The 27,816-nt window shown below is 42.8% G+C and overlaps 1 protein-coding gene across 1 annotated transcript in view; it reads right to left on the reverse strand.

The window, feature by feature from the left end:
• The window catches only part of dnpep (aspartyl aminopeptidase), a 30,950-nt gene extending 6,273 nt beyond the window's left edge, over positions 1-24,677 (reverse strand). The window contains exons 1-11 of the mRNA XM_084319082.1: positions 24,587-24,677; positions 24,238-24,328; positions 17,447-17,535; positions 16,761-16,874; positions 14,811-14,936; positions 6,288-6,412; positions 5,929-6,016; positions 5,284-5,391; positions 3,555-3,632; positions 1,379-1,459; positions 292-452 (exon numbers count right to left, since the gene is read on the reverse strand). Of these exons, the coding sequence (XP_084175208.1) occupies positions 292-452; positions 1,379-1,459; positions 3,555-3,632; positions 5,284-5,391; positions 5,929-6,016; positions 6,288-6,412; positions 14,811-14,936; positions 16,761-16,874; positions 17,447-17,535; positions 24,238-24,328; positions 24,587-24,592 (1,067 nt within the window). The 5' untranslated portion in view covers positions 24,593-24,677. The remainder of the gene's footprint in view (positions 1-291; positions 453-1,378; positions 1,460-3,554; positions 3,633-5,283; positions 5,392-5,928; positions 6,017-6,287; positions 6,413-14,810; positions 14,937-16,760; positions 16,875-17,446; positions 17,536-24,237; positions 24,329-24,586) is intronic.
• Between the last annotated feature and the right edge of the window lie 3,139 nt (positions 24,678-27,816).

The following is a 27,816-nucleotide window of genomic DNA, read 5'->3' on the forward strand; positions in this document are numbered from 1 at the left end:
TTTTCTATCCAAAGTTAACTGTTCTCTTAAAGGAACATGCCAACATTTTCGGAAATTAGCTTGCCATCTTCTCCAGAGAGACGAGAAGATATGTCCGCTTCCATTCATTGTGCTAAGCTAGGCTAACATGCAGCCAGATAGATTTCTACTGAACGCACAGAGAGGAAACTGGTATCTATCTTCTCGTCTCTCTCTGGAGAAGATGGCAAGGTAATTTCCCAAAATGTTGGCGTGTTCTCTTCAACGCTGCGGGTGCATTGCTGACAGCATGGGGCTGGGAGAGGTACTGACGGGTAGTTGGGGTGCAGGGCGTGGGCCATGTCCGCGCTGATCATGAAGGAGAGCGGCGCCGCCTGCTGGAAGGCCGTGAGGTTGTCGGCGCTGGACGCCAGGCGGGTGAGGATCATCTCCGTCAGGTTGGACTGGGCTCCCTGGGCACTCTCCGAGCCCACCTAGCAGGACACCGTGTAGAGATAGGACAATATAGATCTAATTGTGATAGTCTAAATCGGTGCTTAACACTTTGAGTGCCAACAACGCTATATGCCGTTAGTTCATGCCGACCGTTGAATGCCAGCAACGCTATATAGCGTTTGTTTGTCGTTTTTTTTTATTATTTATTAGCGATTTGAATTCATATTGCATCAATCTAGTCTCACGTTAGTGCAGCAACCTCTCTCTGAGCTCCATTGGGAAAATACCGCCCCCTATCATCTCTCCCTGTGTAACTGCACCCCATTGGATTAGACTGATCGGGGGGGGGGAATCCAGTTTCCTCATTTTACTTATCCGGCAAGCCAACCGAAGAGATCGAAGTGATTGCCGAGCCGGAAAACAGCGTGGAATACATATTTCCAGTACCCAGCGCTCAATCAATAAACGCAATCGATATTTGGAATGGCGATCAGGAATTGGAATAATCTTTTTGGAGAACATCTGATTTGAGGTAAGGAATCTATTTTACCAGTCTTAGGATAATCGGATCTGTTTTCACAAAGATATCAGCGTTTGCCCTATGTGTGTGTGTGTGTGTGTGTGTGTGCGTGCGCTGATCAGGAAATGAGAATATATTTTTCAGCTCGCTTCTCTAGCGTGCATAAGTACACATATACTATCGATAATATAGCTTTGAAAACGCTATCATTGAAGTGGGTGCTGGCATTTAACCATGTTTTGACCATGTTCACCAGTGGCATCCAAAGTGTTAAAAGCAAATGGTAAAAATGTGCACCTAATTATTTCTGAAACGTTTAAGGATGTCAGGTGAACATTATTGTATCATCCTTCCGATTACCATTCAGGACCAACGTTGACTGGATTATCCGACATGTGATTTTTCGCGACAATTGTGGATTGGAGCTTTAAAAACAGCCCTCACCTCTTCATTGTCATACAGGGTGATCATACGGACGTTTGGGTCTTTGGCCAGGGAATCTCCTGAGCACGAATCCACTAGACCCTGATGGAGAGAGAGAGAGAGAAACAGAGAGAAAAAAAAGGAGAGAAAAACAGAGAGAAAGAAACAGCGTGAGAGATGATGAAAAGGGAAGAAGACTCTTGCAAGATGGTCCACTGTGGCCATTGTTTTTTTTTATATGCCAACAAAAACTTAAAAACAGTAACTCTGCTCATCAATATACGCCAAGTACAAAACATTAGGGAGATCTACATCTACATTTCCTCCTCGTGATCGAAGTGGACTCCCGAGAAAAACAAAACTGTGCATCAGTCCAACAGATAAGATTTTATGTGGGGATTTGTTTGGTGATGATGCCAGATGATGCCAGGGGGTCAAAGTTGAATATGAGCATAATTACTGTACAATCTCTTAACCCATTCAGTGCCATTCATGAGAATTCTCGTTTCTGGGCCTAAGTCGTTCAGTGCCATAAGCGAAGATTCTCGTTTCTGGGTCGTTTTTCCTTTTTGAATACCCTAATCAATGTCAGGGAGCTGTATTTTGCATGGAAAGGCATAATGGGACTCTGAAGGTGCAGTACCGGCCGCATCCTACCAGGCGGCGGTATCGAGCACCATTTGAAACGTTGTGTCTTGGGCTGTGCGTCGATTATATAGGTCCGGGCGGACTTTTCTTTGTTGGACAAGTGTAGCGGTTATAACACTCGGATTGAGAAGAAACAATTACTCTCAATCCGTGTTCTGTGGTGGATTATGTTGGCGAAACGATGGACATCAATACTTGGAATGGTGATCAGATAATTGGAATATTGTTTTCGGGGTACATCCTAGTCAAGGTAAGGGCTATATGATATCAATCTTGCGTTGATCCAAGAATGTTGGTCAAAGCATCGAAAAACGACCCCCCCCCCCCCCCACCCTTTCATGCATTCATGATGGAACATAATACCTATCATATGCATTTGATTTTTTTATTGTAGCGTGTGTAGGGACAAAACGCCAATGGATTTAGTATAATACACGTTGCGGCTTATAACCAGCCTCTCAGGAATTGGCCCGGATCATTCCAAAATAACACTATTATTCACCACGGTATAAAACGGGAACATATTAAATGGAAAAATTCTCTCTTTTTTGCATCTTGACTGGAAGAAACTCAGTGTCATTGTATCCATAGCTATAATATAGAATATAGTTATAGCTCTACAAACAAGGTGACAGACTCAATTTGTTTAATGGGTGGCCTCGCATAGCAACAAGCTTATTTGCACATTGATTTAGTTTGAGAGTTATTGCAAGTTAATGAGTTTGAATGTGTCCTCCAGCGATGTCATAGGACAGGAGGACACCAAGTCCTTGTGTTATATAATTACAGTTCAATGAAATTATGAAGATAAAAAATAACAATAGGGATTAGTTGATCTCTATTGCAATCCCCATCGCTATTTTTCATCATTATTTCATTGATAACACAACACAAGGATTCAGTGTACATCACTGGAAGACATACTCAAACTCATTCACTTTCAATAACTGTTTATAGAGTTTTGGGATATGCGTGAGATTCTGTGCAAAAAGAAGACCAGCATTGTTTTTCAATGAAGTGCTCCTTTAAAAATACCCCCTCCACTGAAAAACATGTTTTTAATAGTTTTATGGCATGACTTTGACTATACAGATTGTTATTTGTGCAGAACTCGTCACCAGAGCGCCCTTTTTCACATTCTTCCCCTGGTGAGGTAGAACTTCTCTGTACTTCCCTGAAATCTGAGTTGCATGTGTGATGTCACTAATACTAATAGGTAGAACCTCTCATGATCCAATATGTGGTAACTTGACACCTTTATCTTCAGCAGACACAGAACGCTGAGTAGGTATCGACATGTATTGAAAGAATTCAAGCAACTTGGAATTCCTGGTAAATATCAATGGGTGCTCGTTTCCAACTGGCATATTCATAGATCCTACATTCTCAATGAGGCCAAAGGTTAAAGATGCTGCCAAGACATTCTTAATAGTTTCTAAAACCATATTTATAGGGTTTAAGATGTGTCTGGATCTTTAAGGTTAGTGTGTGGGTGTGGTACAGGACAGGGCTGTTCATGGAGACGGATGAGAGGCGCGTGGAGGCCGACCTGCAGGGCACAGTAGCAGCTGTGGAGGTTGTCCAGACGAGGGGAGTAGATAAACTCTTCATACACGCCTCCCAAAGCCTGGATACACACACATACACACACGAACATGGACACACACACACACACACACACACACACACACACACACACATAAACACATTAGACAGACAGACCCAATAACCCATAGTAAATCATCAGTCTAGCAGTCAACCACGAACCAATAGGAGTCGACACTACTGTTAAAAGAAAATTAAAATATCCCATCGACATCAAAAGCTCCATTGTTTCATTAGAGTCTAGTTTCACTTCACTGAAGACATTGGGTCTTCAAGGAATATGTCACTTTAGTAGAACCCGTCAAAAATCCACAGTCTTACCTCTATCCAAAGTCACCTGCAAGTAAGCTAGTGACCACTTTCAACACCGCCATACAGTACCTCCCAGGTGTCAGGCTCCTCATTCACTTCCATTCACTTTGAGGACTGAGTCTACAAACAGCACATTCAAACCTACAACAAATTGACTAGATCTGCTTTTATTTAGTATAATAATTAGACTAGGTCTCCAAAATGGATGGAAGTGAATGAGGAGCCTGACACCTGGGAGGAATGGTGGTGTTGACAGCGAACAAGCAGTGGTTGCTAGTTTACTTGTAGATGCACTTGCATACGAGGTAAGACTGCTGAAACGTGACAAGTTCTACTAAAGTGAAATATCCCTCTAATTCTAAAAGTGAATACCGTAGTTCAATTATATTTTCTCCAATGCCTTGTTAATCACGTTAACGCACATAAAAGATACGTACTGTAGCTAAACGTACCTGTGGGGCTGTAGTCATAAAGACAATGGTTGGGGAAGGTATTCAGTACGTATTGGTCCATTTTGTGAATACAATTGTTCTCAAATGTAACAATAGCCGTTGTTGGCAGACGGCTCCTTCAGACAATCTCTGTTAACATTACTGCTACCAAGTATAATTAGCCAGCATAGCGTAGCTCAACCTGTGTAACGTTACTTAGTACTTGTTGCTCTGCTGGGAAAGTGTTCATCACTGCATCGTTTATACAACTTGGTTTAATCCAAAAGTCACTTTGAAAAGAGACTTTGTATAATGTCTATAAAGTAACGTAATCTTCTCCTGATCTGCATGTTAAGAGTGATCTAGGAACGTAAATGTCAAAACGATTGGAGGCGGTTGGGTCATTGCGTAATTTTCTCTTTTTACAGTTTACAAATGAAGTGGAAAAAATGTATGCATTAATATGGACAGTCCTACTATCATTGCATACAATGAGGTGTAGAGATGCTGCTAAACCATTTTCAGTCGTTTATTGAACAATCTGGTGGAGAAAACACCAATTTAGATACATCTTCAATTTTAAATGTCCATAATATTACTTAATTCATCCAATCTTTATTTCAACTCGAAAATGTATTTCCAATGACATTGAGCCTCCAAACATAATAAATAATACATTTACATTTAGCTGACGCTTTTATCCAAATCGACTTACAAGTTCTGTACGAAAAGTCATCAGGAAGGGCACAACTCTATCAGCTGAGTAACAATGTTCATCAAAGTGTTGAGTGCTAAGTTAGTAAGGTTAGTTAGGGTTCGATTTCTATTATTATTATTTTAATTTTATTTGAGATAATGGTTGATGGTTAATGGAGATAATACATGTACATGTCAGTGAATAGCTGCTGTGATGACAGCTGGAGCGCTCACCCCAGGCTGAGTGTCGGCCAGACACAGCTCAAAGTCCAGCAGGCTCTCCGGCTGCACCACCAGCTCCGAACACAGCACCTTCACCAGCGGTGTGTGGTGCTTCTCCGCCTGGGGGAGGAGGGGGGGCTTAGTGGTGATCTTTGCTGGTCGTGTGTCTGTGTGTGTGTGTGTGTGTGTAAGGGGGGTCAGAAATACTGGGCTAAGATGGATATAGAGATATAGACAGATAAATAGAGATAAAGAGATAGAGATGGATGGGGACAGATAGAGACAGACCGATAGACAGACAGCTTATTGGTCTGTGAGGCAGTGAAAGTGAGAGAGAACATGGAACGAGCGATAAAGAGATAAAGACAGACAGACAGACAGCTTATCGGTCTGCGAGGCAGTGAAAGTGATAAAGAGATAAAGACAGACAGACGGACAGCTTATCGGTGATAAAGACAGACAGATTGGCAGAGATTTAGACAAATGGAACTTGGACTGAATGAGTGTTTAGTGTGCAAGTGTCTCAACTGTGTTGTGTGTGTGCATGCATGTGTGCGTATGTGTGTTTATGTGTGCATATGTACATGTGTGTGCGTATGTGTGCATGTGTATGTATGTGTGCATGTGTATGTATGTGTGCATGGCCAGGGGTCTTACTGTGGTGACAGCATGACAGGCGTCCCCAGAGGAAGCAGCACAGCCAGTCTCCAACTCCTCCTGGACTGCAGTGGCTAGGATGGGCACTCTGACACACACAGACACACAGTGAGAAAAAGTTATTTAGCTAAATTTATGAATGGAGGAAAACCAGTTCGATTGGCTGATGAAGTATGGATAAAATATATGGATATGAAAAAAAAAAATAAAAAAGCAAACTTCTAAATAAATGCACCTCATATTATCATGGCATTAGTCAGAGGTGGTGACGTCCAGGTGTTTAAGACACAGCAGTGGCAGTGGTGAACCAACAGACAGTAACTTCACAATCCTTCAGTAACGGTAAATCCTTCACTCACAGGTGGTTCTCCTTGTTGGGGCCGAAGGAGTCGTTGACGTCCCTCTGCAGGTGGATGGCGAGGTGGGGGATCCGGAGGAGGGGCCTGGGGACGTGCACCAGACGGTGGACCAGCTTGTCTCCGCTCTGCAGCGCCGGAGGGGGGGGGGGGGGGGGGGGGGAGAGAGAAAAAGACCTGCGTCTGGATTCACTTAACCGTTTATGCGCCAAAAACGAGTTAACTCACTATAGCCCACCAATCGAATTATGCCAACAACGAGTATCCTCGTTATTATGATCGTTATTTCTTTTATTCGCTATTTCCATTCATAATTCATCCTGCTGTGCTGTGGGAATGTTCAGCACTCTGTCTGAGATCGCAACGACCCGATACCGCGGCCTGGTGGTATGCGGCCGATGTTGCACTTACTTTCTGGAGGAAGCTTGACTCTGTGCGTCAGTGAATGTCTTCCGGGCGGAGATATCGTGTATCAAGATACACACTCGATTGCATTGAATCGCCTTCGGGACGCCAGAATCATTATGCTTTTGGAGCTTATGGCGTCGGCCAAATGGACATACGATCTAGCAGATGGCAATCAAATAATTGGAATATTCTTTTTGCAGTCTCATCGGCCAGAGGTAAGAGCAATCCAACGTTAATTTCAGCTTGATTTGTTCTCATAGCCATCGCCCTGATCTAGGGCTGGGCGATAAAACGATAACTATCGCGATAAATTATTTCCTCGAAATAAACATGAAACGTGGTCGCAAAGTTTCGATATATCGATTTTCCAAGCTTGGCTCCGTTCAGCCTCGGCTCAGCACACTCACTAACAACAACCAACCTTACGTGATGACGTGCTACGCACAACAGCTAACAACCAATCAGTGAAGGAGATGGCCGAGATCGACGGAGACCCGGAAGGAGACCCAGAGCGGTAGGACTCACTCAACAACAAGGCTTGCTAGGCTAATTAGCTTGCACGCCGTTGTTTTATATATTTACGTGCCGAGTATGTGTGTGTGGTGAATTCTGAGGCCACGTTTATAGTAGTGGGGGTATACAGTGGTAGTCGTTTCAATATATTGTGGCGGAAGAGTATTTTAGTGTGATATTTAGCACATTGTCATGGAATACACCGCGTAGAAGCAACAGGCTGGCTAGGTTAACTAGCTTGCACGGCACTGTTTTATATATTTACGTGCCGAGTATGTGTGTGTTTTGAATTCTGAGGCCACGTTTATAGTAGTGTGGGAGTGGACGTCGTTTCAATATATTGTGGCGGAAGAGAGTATTTTAGTGTCATATTTATTGTCATGAGATACTCCGCTTGTCGGCTAACTGCTAACGTGCGAGGACTGATGACGACATCAACTCGACTTGAGACATTCGCAGCAGCATATTAGAAGTTAATTAAACTTGACAGACATTATATCGACGATAATTATCGATATCGAATTATATGAAAATAATTTTATAATTTTATCGCGATAACGTTTTTGGTCATATCGCCCAGCCCTACCCTGATCAACGTATGCTGTTGTAATAACGAATGCCGTTATTGACAATCAATTAATCATAAACGACCACCCCCCCCCCCCCTTTCCTGCATGCATGATGGAACATAATATATACCGATCATATGCATTTGAATTTTTTATTGTAGCGTGTATAGGGACGAAATGCCAATGGATTAAGTATAATATGCGTCGCGGCCTATCACTAGCGTTCCAGGAATGATCCTAGACCACTCTAAAACTATACTTATATTCACCACAGGGTTTCCGTTAGAAAAAATTGTTGTCGGTCTCCGTGACCTGCAAGATTTCAATCTACCGGACAAATGAGATTAATTCCGGTCATAGTTTAGAATAAAGAATGTCATCCTCAAGGCATGTAGATTTATAATATTATTACTTAAAACTAGGCTACTTTTGCGTATACAGTCATTAATTAATATATTCCAAATAAAATAAGTCCCTCGATACTCCGTGCTGCTGCTGACTTGAACTAAAATAGACCGCGTATGTGGGCAGTCGGTCCGACATTAAACAGCAGTCTGTTATAATCACATTTTTATGAGCTAACGAATTCCGTTATATTGGACATTTGTATTAATTATATCAAGCGAAGAACTGAGAAAGCAGAGAGGCGGCAACATTATCGTGGTTTGCGTGACGACTCTCTCCACCTCGCAACAACTTATTTGCAAAGAGTATGGCGCTGCAGAGAAGCTCATTCAGCTGTTATTGGCTCTTTTCTGGGAACCGCACAACAGCGCCCCCCACCCAACATTGGCTGAAAATGGCCGAATTGGAGTACTGATGGAATACTGCATTGTGCCGTTGCCTCTCTGGCTCTGCAGCTTCACATGCACTCGCACACCCAGCACTAAGCTCTCGCTGACAACGTCGTTGTCATTATTAGAAGCAACGAGGAAACAAATGTAATGATCGTTTCGTTCATCGCATAGGCTATTTAATTTTAGCCTATTTTAATACAATTCAAATAATCAAATTGTGCTTAGACTCAGGGAATTATTTTCACCGGACATTAAGACCGGAGATATTAAATAAGTCGGACTTCAACAGATTTTGCCGGTCAAAAACCGGTAATTACCGGCTAACGGAAACGCTGATTCACCACGGTATAAAACGACAATGTATGAATGGAAAATGTTTTATTTTTCCACATCTTATTTGCATATATAGCTATAATATTTAAATAGTTATAGCCCTGCAAACAAGGTGAGCGACTCCCACCGTTTACAGTGATGGCGTCAGCTGCTATGGATGCGTATATTGCGTGGCAGTTATTGTGTTAAGAGAGAGCTGTTGGAGGTCAAGTCACTTTCTAGGGATGTAACGATACGTACATTTATCAGATACAATTTTGAGGTCAATGATTACATTTTTAAATCTCTCCGGTCATAATGTTCTGTGAAAATAATTCCCTCTTGTTTTTATCTAGTAACGTACATCCAGTAAAATTTTGCCACTGAAACAGAAGTGAAATCCTGGGAGGCGTGTGTGCATGTGTGTGCATGTGTGTGCGTTTGTTTGTGTGTGCATGTGTGTGCATGTGTGTGCGTTTGTTTGTGTGTGCATGTGTGTGCGTTTGTGAGCAGTAGAAAAACAATACGGTGGAAGCTGGAGCTTGTGAGCGGATTCTAGTAGGAGTATAGAACGCCAACGTTACCATGAAAGGTTTGTACAGCGATACAGCTACCATAGTGTCATCTAAAAGATAAAGACAATGGTTTGTGTTGGGATAAAGCTACCATAGAGTTATCTAAAAAATAAAAACAATGGTTGGTGTATATTTCATTTACAAATTGTTGTGTTTGAATGTTGTGGCTAACACGAGTTGTGCTACATGGACCCAAAAACGACAACCTGGCTGCACCAAAACACCTTTTTCTCAAGAAATCTGCCATTCAATGAGTGGAGAGAGAGAGCTGTTGCAGTGAAGAAAGAGTGGAGGTAAAGTAACGTTAATTATTACAAAAGATAACTGACTTTTTCTTTATTCACGATTGAGTATTAACACATTCGCTGCCACGGTTCTATCCATCAATGTAGGATCACTGCCACCACTCTAAGCCTATGGAGATGTTCACCTTCTTTGCAGGGCTATAACCTTTTAAATTGTATTGCTAAATTGACATTACTATGGCCCATTCAACATCGATTATCTATCGTTCAGGATGTAGGAACGTTATACTTTTTCATTCATAGATTCTTCCAAAAATACCTTCTAGAATATAAGTATGTTTTTATCGTTTTCTGCAGTAATTCCTAGAACGTGAGATATAGGCCTAAACGCATTTATAGATTATCGATTGCCGTTTTTTTCCCATACACGCTATATTAAAAAAATCAAATGTACATGATCGTATACGTTATGCCTCATCATGCGCGGATGAAAGGGGGGGGGGGGGTCGTTTATAATTCCGTGAGTCAGTAAATGCTTTATGTAGTATGGGTTGATTTATTGATTAGATGGTTTGTAAATAAAGAAATGTACAATCGGCTTGAAAATAACATTACTGTCCTCTTACCGTTCGCCGATGATACTGGAGGAAAAAGATCCCACTTATTTGACGTCGATCTACTAGATCCATTTCCGGTTTGTATGGCGCAATAAACGCCCAAATCATATCGATTATTGAGTTATGGCAGCGATCAAGTTTCAAGTTTCTTTAATAGTTGTCATACAGAAGTACAGAATACTTTCATACAAAATGCTTCTTACTGTTACGCTCCAGAGACTGTGCTAGACAAGATAGTATCAAATAACATAGTATAGCATGTAGTTTAGAAGAAGAAAATGAGGTCACAGTGTTCGGTATAGACATATGTACAATGTTCTGAGTTACCATATAATATACAATACTATGCAGTGTACTAATGTACAGTACTATATAGTGCAAAGCAGAAATGGGATGAGGTACAATTTAGGTACAATTTACAGTAAGGTGTACGAGTTGTAGTGCAATCCTTCATCAATAAATATAAAGTGTGGGGAGTGGGTGCTACAGTGTGTTTGTTTAAAGTGGGTGTGTGCTATAAAGTGTGTGGAGTGGGTGCTACAGTGTGTTTGTTTAAAGTGAGTGTGTGCGTGTGGATGTGTGTGCTATGTGCGTTTGGTGGTTGTTGTTGTGTAGGGGAGGATCTATGGTGGTTGTTGTTGTGTAGTGTTCATTCATTGTTCGTTTAGCAGCCTGATGGCCTGGGGATAGAAGCTTCTTCTGAGTCTTTCTGTGCTCGCCTTGAGACTCCGGTATCGCTTGCCTGACCGCAGCAGTTCAAAGAGGCAGTTGTTCGGGTGACTGGAGTCTTTAATGATTCTCTTAGCCTTGCCCTTGCAACGCTTGTTGTAAATGTTCTGGAGGGTGGGGAGCCCCCCTCCAATTGTGCGTTCGGCTGAACGTGTCACTCTTTGTAGTCTGCTTCGGTCTTGTGCAGTGCTATTCCCAAACCAGGAGGTGATGTTGCCGGTCAAGATGCTCTCTATTGTACATGAGTAGAAGTTCTTAAGGATCTTCTGACTGACTTGGAACTTCCTTAGGCGCCTGAGGAAGTAGAGGCGTTGTCGTGCCTTCTTCACAACACTGTCAATGTGTGTGGTCCATGTCAAGTCCTCGGATATGTAGGCTCCGAGGTACTTAAAGCTGTTGACTCTCTCAACCGGTGCCCCGTCGATGCTGAGGGGGCTGTAGTCCTTGACCCCCGACCTCCTGAAGTCCACAATCATCTCCTTTGTTTTGCTGACGTTCAGGGAGAGGCTGTTTTCCTGGCACCATCCCGCCAGGACCTTGACCTCTTCCAGGTAGGCCCTCTCGTCGTTGGCAGAGATCAGGCCCACCACCACTGTGTCGTCAGCAAATTTGATGATTGTATTTAGGGATGTCCCGATCCGATCACGTGATCGGAATCGGCGTCGATCACGTGCTTTTCAGAGTATCGGGGATCGGGAAAAAATAATAATAAAAATCGGCAGTCAAAAAAAGAAAAATTTTATTCAACAAACATGACCATGTCCACGTCTTAAACTCATACGGAGGCCTTAGTTTTGGTTTTAAAGTACATATAATATATCATCATTAATGTATTTATTGTCACACAGAGCAGAATAATTATCCACAACAAACACATTCCCCTTTAATTTTCACCGTTGCAACAAACATTCCCTTTAATTTAGACGCTACACGCTACACGCGACCACAACAACAACACGTCGCTCCCGAAACACGGTTAATATCCACTGACTTGAGCAGCTAGACTTAATGTCAGAGGTTTGGAACTAAGCATTTTAAAAGAAAGTCAAGCCAGTTGCAATGTTTGCAAGGAGGAGATTCCGCGTGGAGGAAAAACTCATGAAGCAGCAGGCTGGAGGCGAAGTTTTCAGACTAAATTTTCACCTGGAGGATAACGTTAGGTGACTGAGGTTTATCGTCGGCGTTTCAGACCAGAATGGACCATTACGTAAGTCGAACACTGAATGTATACTAATGTGCAAACATATATTGAAACTTTTAATATTTCTCATATGAAGCAGAAGCACATTTCTCAGGGTGAATGTAATAACAAAAGCCTCCGCTCTCGCGCCCCGGACTATTATAAGCAACAGATGGGCTTGTCTCGCTCTGCCAGTTTCTGACAAAAATGCGTCAAAATTGATTACTAATGTGAAAGATCGGATCGGAAACGATCGGATCGATAGATATTTAAAATCACATGCTCGGGATCGGATCGGAAGCAAAAAAAGGCGATCGGGACATCCCTAATTGTATTGCTACTCCGCTGAGCCACACAGTCGTGTGTGTACAGGGAGTAGAGGAGGGGACTCAGAACACAGCCCTGGGGGGCCCCTATGTTGAGGGTGATGGATGAGGAGGTGCAGTTGCCTGCTCTCACCACCTGGGGTCTGCCAGTCAGGAAGTCCAAGACCCACTGGCAGAGGTCATAGTTCAAGCCCAGGTCCCTGAGCTTGGCTATGAGTATGGAGGGGACTATGGTATTGAATGCCGAGCTGTAGTCGATGAATAGCATTCTCACATAGTTCCCCTGCCTCTTGTCCAGGTGTGATGCTGCTGTGTGCAGCACATGGGCTATGGCGTCCTCCGTGGACCTGTTGGGGCGGTATGCAAATTGCAGGGGGTCCATGTTGATGGGGAGGGAGGAGCAGATGTAGCCCTTTACTAGCTTCTCAAAGCACTTCATGGCTATGGAGGTGAGAGCTACAGGGCGGTAGTCGTTGAGGCAAGCAGGCTTGGATTTTTTGGGTACAGGGATAATAGTGGACTTCTTCAGGCAGGTGGGGATGACAGCCTGTTCTAAGGACAGGTTGAAGATGTCAGTGAATACTGGGGCCAGTTGGTCGGCACAGACTTTTAGGACGCGGCCGGGGATGCCGTCCGGACCTGCTGCCTTCCTGATATTCACCTTTTTAAAGGTCCGCCTCACCTCATGCTCTGTTACCCTGAACACTGCGCCTCCATCAGCAGCCGACCCCCCCCCCCCCCCCATTGCCGTGGCTTGTGAGCTGGTGTTGTTATTACCAGCATCAAACCTCGCATAGAAGGTATTGAGGTCATTTGCTAAGGAGATGTCACTGTTCAGTTTGAGGGAGGCGCCTTTGTAGTCTGTCATCGTTTTGAGCCCCTGCCACATAGCTCTAGAGTCAGCTTGTTCAAACTGGAGTTCAATTTTATCCCTGTAGCGCCGTTTGGCCTCTGACACTGTCCTCCTTACGTTGTATCGCGCCACCTTGTGGTCATTCATGTTGCCTGCCACTAGGCCGTCGTTGTATGCTTTGGTGCGCTCTCTCAGAGCTTCACGGACGGATTTGTCTACCCAGGGTTTTTGATTTGGGTAAACTCTCATTTTGGTAGTGGGGATTGTTTCTTCCACCCTAGTACAAACATAGTTCAGCACTGTTTCCATGTAGACATTAATGTTATCTGTGTCGCGGAACACATTCCAGTCTGTGCAGTGAAACGCAGACCGGAGCGTCTCCTCTGACGTCAAATCCCATTTCTGCACCTCTCGCGAGACTACAGGAGTACTTTTGATTCTCTGTTTGTACATTGGTGAAAGATCCATATGCACGCCAGTGTTTGTCTGTAGTCCCGCAATGATATGTGACTGCCGGACGGATTTCCCAGATGCACCGATGGCCACTTCCGGTTGTAACTCGCCCGATCATCCACCAGGCGGCGGTATTGCGGCGTTGCACTATTGTGCAGGGTCCCACTGTATCACCAGAGGCTGGGTGGCGGAATTGTGAATGCCATGACGAAAAAATGAAATATGATCTCAATATCGCTGTACAGCGTGGTCTGGCAGAATTCGCATGGCCGGCAAACACGCTGCACAGCGATATTGGCGGGGAATGTGTTAAGCATCAGGTATAATGTTATTGCAATAAGCTCAATAAACACAGATAATATTTGACCGGAATTTCTCTCATTTGTCCGAAATCTGAAACGCGGACTGGCAGCAATTCTTTCTAACCCCGATAGGAAGACTTTGCTTGAAGCAGTGAAGATGCTCCCGGATTATTAATTGATTAATCGATTCAATTGCGATTTAGAGCCAGTTGGGCTTGGCGGCGCTGGTTTCAGGGGGCCAGCACCTGCCCTAGTTGTCAAAAGATGTACATTTGGTCAACCGTGTTTCCGTAGTTCAGTAGAGACACAACACAAAGGCATCTTTTGTCTTTTTAGAGACATCTGCAGGACAGGTAGGTGCGCAAGAAATTACGTTAAGTGAAAATCTTCACACATGAATCCACTGAATACATGCATAGATTCAAAGCTCTCCGTCAGGATTTTAAGTATCGATAGATAGTTCAAATGAAACAATTCAATATCGATAGTTTTTTTATTTATTTTTTGACGTCAACAGAAGTCTCATGTTGACTTGTTTTTATGGGCTGGTTGTTTGGACGAGTTTGGGCCCTGACCGCCAATAAGTGACTAATGGACTTGACAGTGTCTGCTAGGATGAAGGATGAAGCTCGTCATCACTGCAGTACCTTGACCATGACACGGCCGGCGATGGTCAGGTCGCGGTCAAACCAGGTGCTCCAGATCCCTCCTCCGTAGCACTCGACCCCCACCTGCAGACAGCCCTGCTTGGTCTTCTTAGACCTGGGCTTCACCTGGACGAGAGAGAGAGAGAGAGAGAGAGAGAGAGAGAGAGAAAAATTAGATAAATAGATAAGAGCAATTAGACAGACAGACAGACAGAGCATTAACTTTCAGGGCCACACAAAAACGAGATGCCAGGAACAGTTAGACTTCATCAAAGAAAGGCGATTTCATTAACAACTTTTGACACAGCATCTCTGATCCTAACCCTTTGACCCCTTGATTTAAAAATCTTTGACGAAAGTGCACTTTTTTTTTGCACTGACCAAACCTATTTATTTATTGGACTTGACAGATCAACAATGTAGGGATCCCGTTCTGGCAGTGTCATGTCTCTTGTGCTTTGAAGTGTCATGTATGTCTCTTGTCCCCGTTTTGTCTTGAATGTGTAGAAATGCAGCTGTTTGCCGTATCATGCTCTAAATTGCCCCTTGCGGGACTAATAACGTTTTTTTTAATAGAATTGAATTGAATAATGGGCTTCTATTAAAAAAGGTACATAGTCATTTATTTGTACGCTATTATTTGACCAGCGTTTCTTGAATAGTTTGACTTGTAGGTGGAAAAGACGTCTTTTCTAACTTTCAGAAGATACATGTTTTTTTGCCAGGGTTTACAAACATGACAAATGTAAACAGAACGTTGACAGCATCAACTCTGATAGCATAGAAGCAATCATAGTATTTAATAAATAAAATAAAATCTCTCCATGCATGGTTAGGCTTTTCAACGGTGGTTCTGTTTTGTTTACAGTTATGTATCTTTAAAATACTCTAATCTCTAACATCGACGAAGAGCATCCTCTAGGAAAGAGAGCCCCACTTGGTATTGCACTTTGTTTAAAGGAGACCTATTGTGAAAATGGCCCTTTCCTGTTTTTCATTGTTTTTACAGAATGAGGGGGGTTATGTGAAATATGCGCATTGTGCCTTTTCTGCAGTTGAGTTGTGACAAGAACCCTCCCTCTTGAAACGAGTCATTCAGAATTGCAGCCACAATCGCCATAGTCAAAAATGTGCATGCAGATATATTGATAAAATGCATGTGTAAATCTTCTCTTTTCTACCTAAAGTTGAACCTAAAATATGTTTCTGACATGTAATGCCAAGATCACTATGCTATTGCTGGATCTTGTCATATTCGACCTGCAACGTCTCGTCTGAAAGTTAGATCTGAATTTCGCTCGACAGTACAGTACCACTGCTAGATGTACAATAAGTATTGTGTTTGTACGATAAAAGCGCTCGTTAAAGGCACAGAAACAGCCCTTTGAGAACAGGACTGAAGCAGAGATGTATAGAGGCGGAATATATAATACATAATCTGAGTGTTTTATTTTTTTCTTCATTAAAACGTGTTGAAAAGGACTAAAATATGTCCTTTAAATGTTTTAATTTTGGTCTTATGTGGTGGGTTGGAGTTGAGTAGGGGATAGAGGAGGGGTTGCTACTGCTGGCCACACATCAGGCTCTGCCAAGAGAGGTCTGGAGAAATCTACTGCTGGCCACACCTCAGGCTCTGCCAAGAGAGGTCTGGAGAAATCTACTGCTGGCCACACCTCAGGCTCTGCCAAGAGAGGTCTGGAGAAATCTACTGCTGGCCACACCTCAGGCTCTGCCAAGAGAGGTCTGGAGAAATCTACTGCTGGCCACACCTCAGGCTCTGCCAAGAGAGGTCTGGAGAAACTCAAGTTACTAAACTCGAAACCCACTGACCAAAACAAAATAACGTGTAATACCAAGCGGGGCTTTTGTTCCTTGAGGTTGCCTTTTGACGGCATTTACAGATTCTACCTTTAAAGTCATAACGTCTGATAATGTCTCGTGGTTACTCACCCTGAGGCAGGGGCTGTCTGTGTGAGCTCCGATCATGGAGAATCCGTTTCCTGGGAGGTAGAGTCCGCCCACCGCAAACGCTATGATGCTGGAGTAGTTCCTGGTCACAAAGTACTGCAGAGACAAGAGGCAGGCGTACAAGGTGTAAACAAAAGACCAATACCAACAGCTGAATGAGGGGCGTGGCGACCAATAGCAATGATGGCGAGCGCAAGCGCTACCGGGGTCTCATGGCCAGTACAGAGAGACTCAGAAGAGAGACCCATCCATCTACACTCATTCCACACACATCCACACACTCACTTTAAACAAACACTCACCTTAACACTCATTTTAGACACTTACTCACTTTACCACTTAGTGGTAACACTAAACCGTATTTTATCTATTTATTACAAAAAGATTACATCCATACCTCATTTTTGCATTTGACATTTTCTTTTTTCATTTTTGTACCCCATTGTCTGCATTTTTACTTCATTGTACTTTAGTTTGTATATTTCATATTTGTATAGTGTTGTTGGGACTTTATTCCCCTTTACTTTCTTTTTTACTGTATGAGGCACATTCTCAGGGGGCTCATACAGAACCAAGCATTTCACTGTAATGAACATGTACTTTATAAGTGACGAATAAAACAAAACTGGACTGTCGAGTGGAGTAAGTGCTCTGGGCTGGACACAAACCTTGCTGCAGGGCTTGATGTCCCACTTCTCAGCCTCCTTCAGCTCAATGAAACCAGCCCCCAGCAGACGCCTCTTGCACTCTTCAACCACTGTGAGGGAAAGAACAGAATAGTCACGCAGCTTTTTCTTTTTCAAAAGGCCCAATCGATACATTTTTTTTATAAAGATGTTTTCATTCTCTCGTCGATTGACTGAACTCTTGATCTCTTGATACAAGGACTAACACTAGACATTAAGAGGTAATTTTTTTTATATTGTTCTATGTTTACACCGCAGTAAAACCGAACAGTATTCTAATTCATTACAATTAATTAATTACATTTATATAGCGCTTTTCTCAGACTCAAGGCACTTTACAACGTAGGGTTAGGGAAATTGCCTCCTTCACCACCCCTGGTAGCACCCAACCTTGGGCTATGCAGGCTCAATGGCTGCCATACACTGGCACTCGGCACACATCACAATGGAGACAGGGATTGATATCAGCCAATTAAGGGGAAGGGATGATTAGGTGGCTGTAAAGTGTCACAGCCAACTAAGTGACACTGGGTGGTATGGCATCCTGATCTTATATATGATTATGGGGAATGTCTGTAGATTCTTCCTGGACAATGGAATAGAAACACGTTATGTGTAAACACATGTTAAAGTGCCACAAGTCAACGAGTGACACTTTGTATAATATTCTTATGTTTATTATATATGATTGGAGCTATGTATATGACCTGTATACTCTTTATACACTTATAAAACTATGTTACAGTTAATGTGCAGTCGGAGTGAAGAGCAGGCCTGAGCTGAGAGCAAGTCGGCACAGTTTAACCCTGTCCTGTCTGCATAGAATATAGCCAGCAGTCTCCCTCGTCTGCATCCCCTTGAGTTGGGGCGAGTGAGAACGAAGGGGGGGGGGGGCCCCTTCGGAATGCAATCTCTGAGCAGGGTGCTTTCCACAGCAGGTTGTCACACTCTGCGTAGAGTAGACAAGGATAGGTACAAGTGTGCGCATATATATGTGTACACTGTATGCTATATATATATGTACTGTATTATACATGTAGGTGTATCTGTATATATCTGTAGTATTTATTGGGCTATGTACTATGTAATATGTACTCATGCTGGAGGTGTGAGTTGCTTTCACTTCAATACTGCTTGGTCTGTACAGATGCATCTGTCTCCCTCCCTCCCTCCATGAGACCTTGACAGACAGGGCCTCTTCCTGGAGCTCTCCGGCCGGCAGACGCATTAAACTGGTTAACCCTTTGTGGGGTCTGAATGAGATGAAAAGTGAAGGGACTTTCCACAGCAGACACAATGGGAGTCTGTTCCAGCAAAAACGTTACAATTACTTTCCAAGTTACGGCCTAGTGGAGTAGAAAGGGAGGAGAGCCAGTCCCCACGTACCGTGCACTGACTGGCTGGTGAAATTACATCACGGTGACAGCGCTGTATTTGGACCAATAAGCAGAAAAGATCTGGGGCCCTTTATAAAGGGCAACTGGCCAGATCACAGGCAGATTTTTACACTGAGCTGGAGAGATAGGAAGATGTTGCTTGCGGGCACAAGCCGTGCCAGATCAGACTTTTTAGAGAGATGGAGATCCTGCTGCCAGACACGGGGCACAAGCCGAACCAGATGAGATGTTTTGTTCTGTGCATATTTTAACTGAAATGGACACTTTCCACTTCAGTCTCTTCTTGTAACTAGCTTTTTCTAATTAAAAATACCTCTTTATAAATATCCTTTGTATCCTTTCTTCACTCTCAGACGGCCGGACGGCCGGGTAAGCATGAAATGTGTTTTGCCTTGTAACTTCACCCTTTGCGTTTTGATTAAAAAGACGGGTAAGCATGGAGATGTATTTTTGCATTGTAACTTTACCAGTAATAATAATAATAATAATAATAATAATAATGTGCCTGTAATGTGCATGATTTATGATGTAAAAAACCTCCTGAGTAAGGCTTTAGCCAGACGGAGTATTAATGATGTAAAAACTTTAGAAGTGGGGCTTTATCCATACGGAGGCCTAAAGAGAAATATGTCAACCACGCGGTAAAAGGAGACGTATGATTATGCATTAAGGCAAAATAGAATAAGTGGCTTTATCCCTAGCTCAGGCCTAAAGAGAGAAATATATATCAAGTAATGCCATATAGTGATAATACGTGTACTGTATCATGGGATTATCAAGTAAAGCCATACAGTGATAATATGTGTAAGTGGCTTTATCCCTAGCTATAATGGGATTATCAAGTAAAGCCATATAGTGATAATACGTGTACTGTATCATGGGATTATCAAGTAAAGCCATACAGTGATAATATGTGTAAGTGGCTTTATCCCTAGCTATAATGGGATTATCAAGTAAAGCCATATAGTGATAATACGTGTACTGTATCATGGGATTATCAAGTAAAGCCATACAGTGATAATATGTGTAAGTGGCTTTATCCCTAGCTATAATGGGATTATCAAGTAAAGCCATATAGTGATAATACGTGTAACGGATAAGGGAAATGTACCTCATCTGAATAAAGAGAGTCCTTCCCAGTGCAAATAAAATAAAAGATTCCGCAACTTCAATCACTCGACCTAAGGTCGATGACTGACGGGGGTCGGAACGGTGCATTCGCTATCTCTTGTCGGTCAGTGGTAACAACAACATTTTGTAGACTCGTTTGGTCCTGCATGTCAACCACTTCGCAGGACGCCGTTTGATGTCAAGATAAGCAGACCAATGAGTTATGAAGTTATCGATCTGACCTAAGACCTAGCGTGGGCATTCAACAGTGGCCTTGATGTCAAGAGGCCCGATTGGGAATTTGGCCAGGAACCCCCTACTCTTCACGATAGTCGTCCTGGGTTCTTTAACGACAAAATTCATTGTCAGGACCTCGGTTTAGCGTCTCATCCGAAGGATGAAGGACGATTCTGAGGTCACAGTGGGTCAAGAAAGCAAAAAAGAGCTTAATTTCCCATCTGTGAATCACACTCTTGAATAACGTATGTGAACAGACAATAGGTATCGGCCAAAATGTTCATGTTGTTGCATCTTCAGATTTCTGATGTTTACTGAAGGAGTCCAACCATACAGACAACATAGGTCAGAATCAGTGTCCATTCAGTTGCAAGACTAGGGATGTGCAAGGATATCTTACATTTTAAATTAACTGGATATTCTAAAGGTTAAATGGTTAATTCACTTATTTCTGTATATATTATCTTGTATTCATTTTATAGGGTGAATGTGTAAAAAATAAATATATATTAACACACAAGTTCTCTACATTTAGACTTATACATCTTCAATTTAGAAAGTTGTAAATGATTTCCGTCTAAATTAGCATTTTTATCGCTGCCCAGAAAAGATTTCCGTCTAGCTCTTCTGAAAACTCATATCTCAAGACCTTGCGCATGCAAGGTCAGTTTGAGTTAAACTTTTTTTTACTTCTCAGTTTGAGAAGGTTAATTGAGAGTCTGACCTTTGCATGTCAAAGTCAGAAGAATCAACAAGCTGGCGATTATCAAAGGACTGGCTGGTCATGGATTATCAAAGGACATAAAATACTGCCCACGAAAGACCCTGGGAATAACCTTATGAAGCAGAAAGAGGCAGATGGCTCCATGGTTGTTCTATGAGCCGCTTCGGACAAATTAACTAAATGGTATTCACGCTTTGTATTACCATTCTGTGAATAGTGTTGATGATCAATAAGGATGATTGATGATGAGACAATTATAAGTCCCATCGTTGTTAGCATATAGTGTTTACTTGGCTCCATTGTCATGTCAGATGCAACAGTGTTTTCTATCACTGCGCTGCACATGGTATTGTTTGTTGTGGAAGCGAGAGTGGGTCTGCATCATCATTTTCACAATCTCCGTCTCCGCCTGCTCACACTACTACGCACCCTGAATTTAGCAAACAAAGACATGAGATCAATACTGGTCTGTACTGTACTGTGGCCATGCGTTTCAGTCTGTTATACAAGTGTTGCTACTAATGATGAGTAAATCACAGTTACCATGCAGGCGTGCTGTATTTTTGTAGTTAGCAAACGTTATGAACATTGTCGCGTGATGATGAGCAGAACTCATGGATGGTCGCTGTGTGCAGCCTATGTTGCATGAATGTCGTCTGGTAACGTTAGATAGATGTGTATTGTCGTGTTGCGAGAGAGAGAGAGAGCATTAGAATGTGAAATAGGCAGATTGTGTGCACGGCAAACCACTTAAGTAAAAGAGAAGAAAAAACAGCATGGCTAACCGGTTTCCATCCGGGTTAATGACAGCGGCTATCAAAATAACCCTTATGCACATCCATATGCAAGACATCAATAATATCTTGTGTATGTGTGAGCGTGAGTGTGCAGTCTGAAAAGGAAATAAAATGTAGAAATAACTTAGCCTAGAAAATCTGTTCAATAGTCAACTCAATCGTTAATCGTATAATATCACAGATTAGATTTCTGCTATTTCTTTATAGTCACAGTTGTATGTAAGGATCAGCGTCAGCCCCCAGTAAACAGACAGACTCTCCATTAAAATGTGAGAAGTTGGACCATTTCAACAACTCTGGGGTCAGTGTTTGACAAATAAGTGGCCCGGATTTTATGTTTAGGTAATATAAAATGCTTCCGAGTAAGTAGAATCAAATAAAATTACGTAGTAGATAAAAAAGAATTCAGTCTATGTTAATAGTCTATGTTAGTCCATTTATCGCATATACATTATATATTTACCGCATATAGGCTATATACATGTCCATTAATATCTGTCTGCATATAATCCTCCAATATATTCTTACCATATATATATCCACCATCTATAAATACCTGCATATAATCGTTTTACATATCTGTAGATACTATATCTATACCTGTACATAACCCTTACCTACACTTACTAGTTACGCTGCTGACCAGGATGACTACGACAATACTGTCTTTATACCTGTATCTGTACATATTAATATTAAAACTCTGTAAATACATATGATTAGCACTACACACAGTAGTACTAATTATTTATATATTTTATTATACCCAGTTTAATCACCTGTAGTACATTATATATTACTATTGCACTTTACTGTTACATTTGCACTCTGGTTGGATGTCAAATCTATTTGCATTGTACTGTACTTGTGCTGTATAATGATAGTACATTTGAATCTAATCTAATCTTAATTAGCCTGGCCGTGATATGAAGCGAGCAAATCGTAGCAGAGAGAGAAAATAGCAAGGGCCTAAGAGAAAACACAGGCCAGAGAAAACAACAGTGTCCAAAGCTTGGGATCATTTCAAGCTGAAACAAAACAAACTCTGTGTACAGTGTGTCTGTTGGTCGGATTGAACCTTTAACAGTTCCAGAGAAGGCTTTTTGGGACGCACTGATAATGAAACTGAATTACTATTGGTTTACATACTTAACCGTTTCAACATGCAAGTCATGCGTCTGTACGTGGGAACTGAAATTTAAAGGCTATTTCTGTGAGGCATCCTTGTTGTGCAACTTGAAGAGTTGCAGAAGCACAGGGTTATTATTCAGAGACAAACTTTCCATGAGAATTTACGGAATTAGTATTGGAATTTGCAAAACGATGGCAATTAATGGGAATACAATTTTAATATAGGGGTTATTTGCACAGCAGCATCTCAGCAGAAAAAATGAATAATCTGTAGAGTACGTGATTGCCAGGTGGTAGCGCACAGGTCACAGTGCAAAGGTAGGAGTCGTTAAGTACAAGCGTTTCATTAGTCTGCAGGGTCATTTTAATCTCATCTCAAGATCAAGGTCCACAAGAGACAGATTGCAAGTTGGAACGGAGTCTTAGTACCTTCTCTGTATTTCACAGGAGTGGACTATTAATTAATCAACATTCTTATAGGTCCATATTTAGGGTTGCAAAGGGTCAGAGACATTACGACTCTTTGCAACTTATTGAGAAGTTAAGCTCGGGAATTTCAGAAATGTTGCCAAATATCAATAAAAAAGTATTGTAATGCAATTAGCTATTTAAATAAATATTGGCTCTACCACTGATTAAAAAAAAATATTATATTAGAAAGGTTTGCAATGATGTCTGCTTATTATAAGATAAGGTAAAAGGTTTATTCTATATCATACTGTAATGTATGACATGGTAAATACAGCCTGTGCAAATATCCCCTATATTTAAATTGTATGGAAGTTTATGGAAGAGCTGTCACCACAAGGACAGAAAGGAGGCCAAAGAGAGAACAGGATATAATCCACTTCAACAGGTTATTTAAGTTCTCTAAACACACACACTACCAGGCCAAAATGAGGGTTTCCTCAATTTAAATGGAACGTTTTAGTGTCGGAATAATATCCCTGCGATTTTGCAACTATTCAAATTGCGCAACGAAGGATGCCTCACAGAAATAGCCTTTCAATTTCCCTTCCCACATACAGACGCATGACTTGCACGTTGTTTGATGATGGTCGCTGACAAACAGTTAAGTATGTAAACCAATGGAATTCAGTTCCATTATCATCAGTGCGTCCCAAAAAGCCATCTCTGGAACTTTTAAAGGTTCAGTCCGACCATTGTCCACTGTCTATCTGTATGTTGTGTGTGTCATATTATATGTTATGATGAATTGAAAATGGGGGACCCTGGTGTAAACAAGACGAAAGTCTTTCTCTGGTCTGCATCCCCTTAACAATTGTATGTATTGAGCTGTACTGTACCCATTCTGCAATCTGTTAATAAAGTTTTCAATTAATCAATTCAATCAATCAATTCCTTAATCCTCCTTACCATGATAGGGAGACACTCCTCTGTTGACAAACTGGAGGAACTCTTTGGCAGCGGACTGCACGGCTTCCTTGGAGCTCTTCATGATCAGGGACTAGACGAGGACGACAACACAGTATACTGTAGTATAAACTACACAACAACACACCACTAGAGTCTAGACACAGCCTGACTTGACAGAAAGACAGGCTAGCGTGCTAATCCTTGCTGCTAACATGCACTGTCTGCTGCACCTCAGCCTGCTCGCTCCTCCGCCAGGTCCAAAGTCAAAGCAATCTTCTGTGAGGGAACAACAACACCTCCACATGCCGGTGTGTCAGCATCGAAATCATTACTATTTTATTGCACTTACCTGCATGTAACTGGTCTTTAAAAACTCTGTACCCGGCGTGATGAACAATCAAGCCACACACACACAAGCTCAGCTGACTGACAGCACCACCGACAGAGCGAGTGTGGCTGTTTTCAATCAGGATGCTACCGCCATCTCCTGGTGAGGAGGTGTAAAACTGCAATGTTTTATTGCCTGTTGCCAAGGGGACTGAAATGAAATACGATGGTTTCACATGCCTAACAAAAAGGTGCATTGTGCTGTCAAACCTGTGGTCACTACCTTAATTGGTTATTTTGTTGATCTATTCAATTTGTGCACACCAGCATTATTGCAAATGTAATTTTGTTCATTATCTGCCTCAATGAATACAATCTATTTTAGATCGCATTATCCAAACGAAAAACATATTTGGCGTTTTCTTTCCTTTTGCCGAGTTATTATAATTTTATTATTATATATTTTGTATTAATCTTTGCCATATGTGTTCGTATTTAATTTCAGACTAGGCATGTGAAATGTATTAAAATAATGATGCATTTGCAATAATTCACAAAAACATGGTTGATGCATTTGTATTCAATAAAAACACGAGGCAGGTGCGGAGTGCGTTTTCTTCATTTGGCTGTGAGACAGAGGTGCGTCTGATTTACATCACAGGCCAGTTGAAGTGTGGCTAGGGGAGGCAGGGGGCCAAATGCAATTGATCAGTCTGCGGGCACAGCTGAAAATGAAGGCCGAGGCCGGTACTTGTTGTTGGACCGCCGCAGGACTTGAGTTTGACAAATGTGAAATGTGCTGTACACAAACGTGTGGCATGATGTAGGCTGCAATAAAACATGATAAGATACGAGCTTCGGGGAGTAGTGGATGTCCCTTACGGGCATCCATAGCTGTTGCTGTAAGGCGTGGCGCAGGCGCAGTTGTGTTAGATGAATAAAGACGTTACTTGAAATGGCCACGCTGTCTGAGTCCTTATATGAAACACCACCTAAGCTTTACCACATGGTGTCAGAAGTGTTCAACCCATGTCAGAAGGGTTAACCCGTTACCTAGGAGACGAAGAGAAGAGACTGGTCAAGCGGCAAGAGAGATATTACAGGCTATTACAAGAGATAGCACAACAGCTAACGTTAGCTAACTATGTCGGACGGCGAAGGGGCACCAGCACCGGCAGCAGGTCTCGCGCAGACGGACAGTTTCCATGTCAGCGCACCGGAGAAGTTTGACTGCACAGACGGCAAGAACTGGCCGAGATGGATCCGGAGGTTTGACAGATATCGTGTCGCATCGGGACTGGATAGGAAGGGAGAGGCTTTCCAAGTCAATACGCTGATATACTTCATGGGAGATGAAGCGGAGGACATTCTAAATGCTACTCAGCTGAGTGCACAGGAAAGGCTCGTATATGCAACTGTGGTTACGTGTTTGGAAGAACATTTCGTAGGGCGACATAACGTCATATTCGAGCGTGCGCAGTTTAATGTACGTAAACAAGAGCCAGGGGAAGCCGCGGATAGCTTCATAACGGCAGTGCATAAACTCGCAGAACACTGTAACTTTGGGGTGTTGAGGGAGGAGTTAATCCGGGATCGCATTATTGTCGGGATAAAAGACCTGGCCCTTTCAGAGAAACTGCAGCTAGACGCTGACATGACATTGAACAAGGCTATCAGTCAAGTGAAACAGCAGGAAACGGTGAAGCAGCAACAGACTGTGATGCGGGGCGGGGCTACACACACAGAGGAAAGGAGAGAGGTGGATGCGATCTCTCGTCCATTCAAAAAGAAAGAGGCATATGGTCACAAACAAACAGGGTATACCAGAACAAGACAGACAGAGACAGTCAAAAACACAGAGAAATGTCAGAAATGTGGTCGATTTTCCCCCCATAGCTGGAGAGAATGTCCATCTAGCAATGCAGAATGTAGAAAGTGCCACAAGACAGGGCATTTCGCTGCAGTGTGCCGTTTCGCACAGCCAGTGTATGAGATGCTAGAGGAGGGAGAGTTACAACAGGACACCCTTTTTCTAGGAGAAGTGAAGGATCATGTCTCTGGCTGGCACACAGACATAGAACTCAATGGAGAAGTGATCTCTTTTAAAATAGACACAGGAGCAGCAGTCACTGCTATCCCCACCAGACTATATAAATATAGCAGAGACGGCCCCTTGATGGCAACAGATAAGAAGCTATATGGGCCCAATAACATGGTGCTGCAGGTAGCAGGGCAAGTCATATGCCAGCTCAAGAGCAAAAGTGGAACGGTTGCCCAGCCGGTATTTGTAGTAGATTCTTTAGTCAGACCCTTATTAGGTCTGCCAGCAGTTGAAGCCTTGCGACTGGTAGAGCGGGTTGATGAACTGGAGGACCCAGGGGACTTTTTCAGGCGTAAATTCCCCACAGTGTTCGCAGGCCTGGGGAGGCTAGAGGGGGATTACTGCATTCGCCTGAAGGAGGATGCAGTACCATACACACTCACTACTCCACACAGAGTGCCTATACCACTAGCAGACAAAGTCAAGGAGGAGTTGGAGAGAATGGAAAAAATGGGAGTAATTTCAAGGATAGAAAGGCCAACGCCGTGGTGTGCGGGTATGGTACCCGTGATAAAGCCCAACAAGACAGACATCAGGATCTGCGTGGATCTGACTAGACTCAATGAGGCGGTATGTAGAGAACGACACATACTACCATCGGTAGAGCAGTCATTGGCTCAATTGAATGGGGCAAAGATCTTCACTAAGCTAGACGCACGCTCAGGGTTCTGGCAGATTCCCCTATCAGAAGAATGCAGAGAGCTCACCACATTTGTTACTCCATGTGGCCGCTTCTGTTTCAATGTCCTGCCGTTCGGGATCAGCTCTGGTCCAGAACATTTTCAGAGGCGCATGTCGCAGCTCTTGGACGGGCTGACGGGCATAATATGCCACGCAGATGATGTGCTGGTATGTGGCGTAGATAGGACCCAGCATGATGAGAGGCTCACTGCGGTCCTGTCCAGGCTTCAGGAAGCCGGCCTGACCCTAAATGAAAAGTGCATGTTCGCACAGACAGAGTTGGTGTTCGTGGGCCACAAAGTCAGTGCAGGGGGCATAGCGCCAGACCCAGAGAAAGTGAGGGCAATAGTAGACATGCCCGCTCCACAAAATGTTGCAGACGTGAGACGGTTCCTGGGCATGGCCACATACATGGGAAAGTTTGTACCTCTTTTCACAGACACTACCAAACCACTACGGGATTTACTGGT

This window comes from Notolepis coatsorum (assembly GCF_963971535.1).
Source record: "Notolepis coatsorum genome assembly, chromosome: 1".
Lineage (NCBI taxonomy): Eukaryota > Metazoa > Chordata > Actinopteri > Aulopiformes > Paralepididae > Notolepis > Notolepis coatsorum.